The 4177-nt window shown below is 35.3% G+C and overlaps 1 protein-coding gene across 1 annotated transcript; it reads right to left on the reverse strand.

Moving 5' to 3' along the window:
- Positions 1-279: 279 nt before the first annotated feature.
- LOC140959972 (uncharacterized) lies at positions 280-3711 on the reverse strand. Its single transcript, XM_073418050.1, has 5 exons — positions 3569-3711; positions 3348-3419; positions 1212-1279; positions 787-1140; positions 280-704 (listed from the first exon to the last, which is right to left on the reverse strand). The coding sequence occupies exons 4-5, from the start codon at positions 1092-1094 to the stop codon at positions 608-610; spliced, it is 405 nt and encodes a 134-aa protein (XP_073274151.1). The 5' UTR covers positions 1095-1140; positions 1212-1279; positions 3348-3419; positions 3569-3711; the 3' UTR covers positions 280-607.
- Positions 3712-4177: the final 466 nt, after the last annotated feature.

Below are 4177 nucleotides of genomic sequence, written 5' to 3' on the forward strand. Positions count from 1 at the left end.
CAACCGTAAACGGCAGAATGGTAATAACTGGGAAATCAGTTATAACATTAAACAAGAAGAAATAGCAAACAGCAAACTAAAATGGCAAAGCAATTTCGAAGGAGCCAACACAAATGCCAACATTTAATGAAAGAGAAAAATAATGGGAATGTAACAATTTCACAAGGGGTAAAAAAGTAAATCAACAATGAAAATTCAGACTTTTATACAAAATAGTAGAACATTATACATCGAAGAGAATCCAATTTTACAAAAACTATCACTTGTCATCCGAAAATTTAAAGAAATATCCACTCCAGAGTCGAGATTGTATTTCAAACATATATGCATAAACTTCAGAGCTGGAAACACAGTTGATTAAATGGATAAAACCTAAAAAATTTAGGACAGCACAGAAGTACTATATTTAACCAAACAAGTACGATGAAATAGAGAAAATCGACCGGACGATGTAACATAAGTTCGTCATTCTCAATAATCTGACAATTCTCAAGTTCCATTTGTCAGCGTCTTCGCATTGCTTCCAATTCCGATCCTGAATTTATGACAAAAAAACTATATATATATAACTATGCATTCATATTTTGTATTTAAATTAAGATAATTTTCAAAGACATACAAGTTTTTCCTTTTGCAACTGAAAGGAATCAAGCTCAACTATCAACATCTTCAAATGTTTGAATTTATCTGTTTTTTCAGAATTTCTAAAAAATAATAGTAATAAAATAGAATTAGAATGATACAATAATTTTTTTCTAGCAACATATAAAATAAATATATCCTTACTTTCCGTGCAAATGAGAAATATAACAAAGCCCTGCATCAGTTTTCAATTCAAATCCTTGAACTATCTCTTGAAAACAAGAACCTAGCAAATCATAAACCGTGGATGCAGGCACGTTGTGCTTTAGCACGTTTCTGCCCAATGATTCCCTCATTTCCATGTTTATTCTCTCTTCAAACTGTGTCAACACCATAGGAAACCTCTGGATCGGTAACTCCCGCATCAGTAGTTTAAACAAGGCAGAAATTTTTGCTAGAATGGCAAAGTCTCTAATATTTGCAAATGCTTTTTTCATTATCATTGCAATCATTCTTTTCCTCCTGTTTATAGCATTTTCTACCTTCCTAAGTTGATAGCTGATAAGAAAAAAATATTGCATCAAATTTATGTAATCTTTTCAAATCATTAACAACAACAACGATTCTACCTTAATCTCACATATCCATCGTCACTTTGGCTTCCGCTTCCGCTTCCACGTCTTAATTGATGCCTCACCTTATGATATAACACAAAATTTTAAAGTCAAAAATAAAATAAAATAAAATAAAATAAATGTTCGACTTCTAAAGCTAGTTTCATTACGAAAAACAATAAAAAAAGACACTGTCAAAAATAAAATTTTCAACTTCTGAAGAAGTTCTTGGACTTAGAATCAAACTCCACCACCAGTAAACTTGTTTCTGTTGATTCTTGTTGAAGGAAGTGTCTCGAAAGCTTGGGCCTTCTACAGTATAAGGAAAAAGGACGAGTTTCTCTTTCTGCAACGAGTTGGCAAACATGAGTCGGTATACTTGTGGAATACAAAGTCAATGGTTGATACTCGTTCGAAGTCTAGAAGGGAAGGGAATCTTGATAGGAAGCACCGGTGATATATATAAATACGTAGAGGACTCCTGTGGGATACACACACACTTCACGTCAAAAACACCTCAAGAGACATATCAGAAGATGCAAGGGGCAACCGTGAAACTCAAAGATAAGGGAATTAGGCTTGATTGTGAATCTTTCTTTTATTCTTGTTGATTATTGCTTGTATTGGATTCTAAGGAATAAAAGAGTTGATTATTGCTCTAGCTGCACATAAGAATTGAACCATTTTTCAGCTATATGTCAAGTTGGCTTTTCTCCATGGTAGTTGAGTGAAGATGTTTATGAGGAGCAGCCAAGAGGATATGAAAAAAAGAGCAGTTAGCATCTAGTTTACAAGTTACACAAAACCCTATATGGATTAAAGCAAGCACCACGAGCTTGGTTTAGTCGAATCGAAAAGCATATTTCATTGGTGAAGGGTTTCGGAGGTGCGATAGCGAGCATACATCATTCAAAAAGAGAAGCAGATAAGGAAAAATTATCATTGTAAGTGTTTATGTTGATGATTTAATTTTTACTCGTAATGATGAAGTTATGATGTCTGAATTTAGAAGCGTTAAAAGAGTTTGATATGTCTGACCTGAGGAAAACGAGGTTTTTTCTTGTGATTCAGGTGCTCAACTATCTGATGGTATTTATATATGTAAAAAGAAATATGCATTGGAAGTTTTGAAAAGGTTTGGTATGATGGAAAGTAACTAGGTGGGTAGTCCAATAATTCCAGGTTTCAAGATAAGCAGAGACGGAATTGGAGACTTTGTTGATGAGACCAACTACAAGCAGTTGGTGGTTAGTTTGATGTATCTCATTGCACTGAGACTTGACAGGGTGTTTGATATTTGTCTCATAAGTAGATATATGGCAAAACCAATGGAGATTCATCTACAGGCAACTAAGAGAGCACTTCGATGCTTAAAAGGAACTGTGAACTATGGAATTCATTATAAGAAAGGAGGAGATGGTGAGTTGTTGGCGTTTACATATAGCGACTATGCCAGATATATGGAAGACAGGAAAAGTACACCTGGTTACGTGTTTTTAATGAGTTGAAGTGATGTTTCATGGTGTTAAAAAAAACAGCCTATTGGGACTTTATCAACCACAGAAGTTGAGTTTGTGGCAGCTGCAGTCTGGGCTTGTCAAGGAATCTGGATGAAGAGGATTTTAAAGGAGCTGGGACATTCTGATGGAGGCTGTACTACTGTGATGTGTGACAACAGTTCAACCATCAAGCTGTCTAAAAACCCAGTTATGCATGGTCGCAGAAAGTATATCGATGTGAGGTTTCATTTCTTAAAGAATATTACTAAGGAGGGTACAATTGAATTAGTTCATTGTGGGAGTCAGGGTCAGGTGGCAAACATAATGACCAAATCATTGACGCTTGAATTTTTTCAGAAGCTTCGAGAGCTGCTGGGAGTATGTGAAATTTCTGATAGAAACTAATTGCTTCACAACATTTAGTTTAAAGGAGGGAAAGAAGGAGGTTATTGCAGATTTGTGTTAGAATAAAGAAGTAGTCTTTAGGAACATCTACTTGTATTTGAATTGTTTCAAATCTCCGATACCACTTGGCTTTATTTCCGCTAAATGGGCTGTTTTTTCATTTCTGTTAAGATTGTTTATTGAATGGCTGTTTAAGCCAAAGGTATTATTAATAAAGATGAGCTCAAAACAATTCTCAGTTTCATACCCGGGCTTGCCCACGTTCCTGTTCATGTTCCTGTCCACGTTCCTGTTCATGTTCCTGTACATGTTCCCATTCCTCTTAATGTTCCCCTTCCTCGTTAGTTTTTGGTTCCGGTCTCGGATCCGATAAAATTTTAATAAATAAGTCGATAATTCTTTTTCCAAATGACAATACATTCAATCTTAATATGTAATAGAAGAGAAGAAGAACACGTAGTTTCATACCCGGTGTTCTTCCTCATCTTCGCCATTTCGCCGCCCATCACTTTCATCTTCCACATCATCGTTCAGGTTCAGGCCCCGGTTATAGTTCTCGGGGTCCCCTTGCAGGTTCAGGTTGGGGTCCCCTTGTAGGTTCAGGTTCGGGTTCTGNGATATACTATGACTATCCTATGGACCTCCCTTGTTCAAGGGATTATTTCCTAACAAGGGAAGCGTTAGGTTAATATTTATTCTATTCTGTTCATAATAATTGAACAATTCTGTTCGTAGGAACAAAGAGAAGCAGGTTTATTCTATACTCGATAAGTACCAATACGCAACGGGGGGTTGATACCATTTTCAATGATTAAACGCGTCTATCCTTAAATTTATCTTCAAAAGAACTTATTCGTCAAAAAATTCCTTTATTTATTTTGTCTTTATTTTTGAATTTTTCTAATCTATGGATAAAATTAATTATGATAAAGCCAATATTATAAAGACAATAAAACCCTATTGTTACGTTTTCATATCAAAGTGAAATAGAGTATTTAGTTCGTTTTTCTTTTAATCCATGCCTATTGGTGTTCCAAAAGTACCTTTCCGAATTCCTGGAGAGGAAGATGCATCTTG

Source organism: Primulina huaijiensis, chromosome 15 (assembly GCF_012295235.1).
Source record: "Primulina huaijiensis isolate GDHJ02 chromosome 15, ASM1229523v2, whole genome shotgun sequence".
Lineage (NCBI taxonomy): Eukaryota > Viridiplantae > Streptophyta > Magnoliopsida > Lamiales > Gesneriaceae > Primulina > Primulina huaijiensis.

Bases quoted from the DNA above. Each gene is read 5' to 3' on its own strand.
- LOC140959972 (XM_073418050.1), bottom strand. From the start codon at position 1,094: ATGATTGCAATGATAATGAAAAAAGCATTTGCAAATATTAGAGACTTT. The intron at 705-786 runs GTAAGGATATAT...ATTATTTTTTAG, and splicing joins ATTTCTCATTTGCACGGAAA to AAATTCTGAAAAAACAGATA.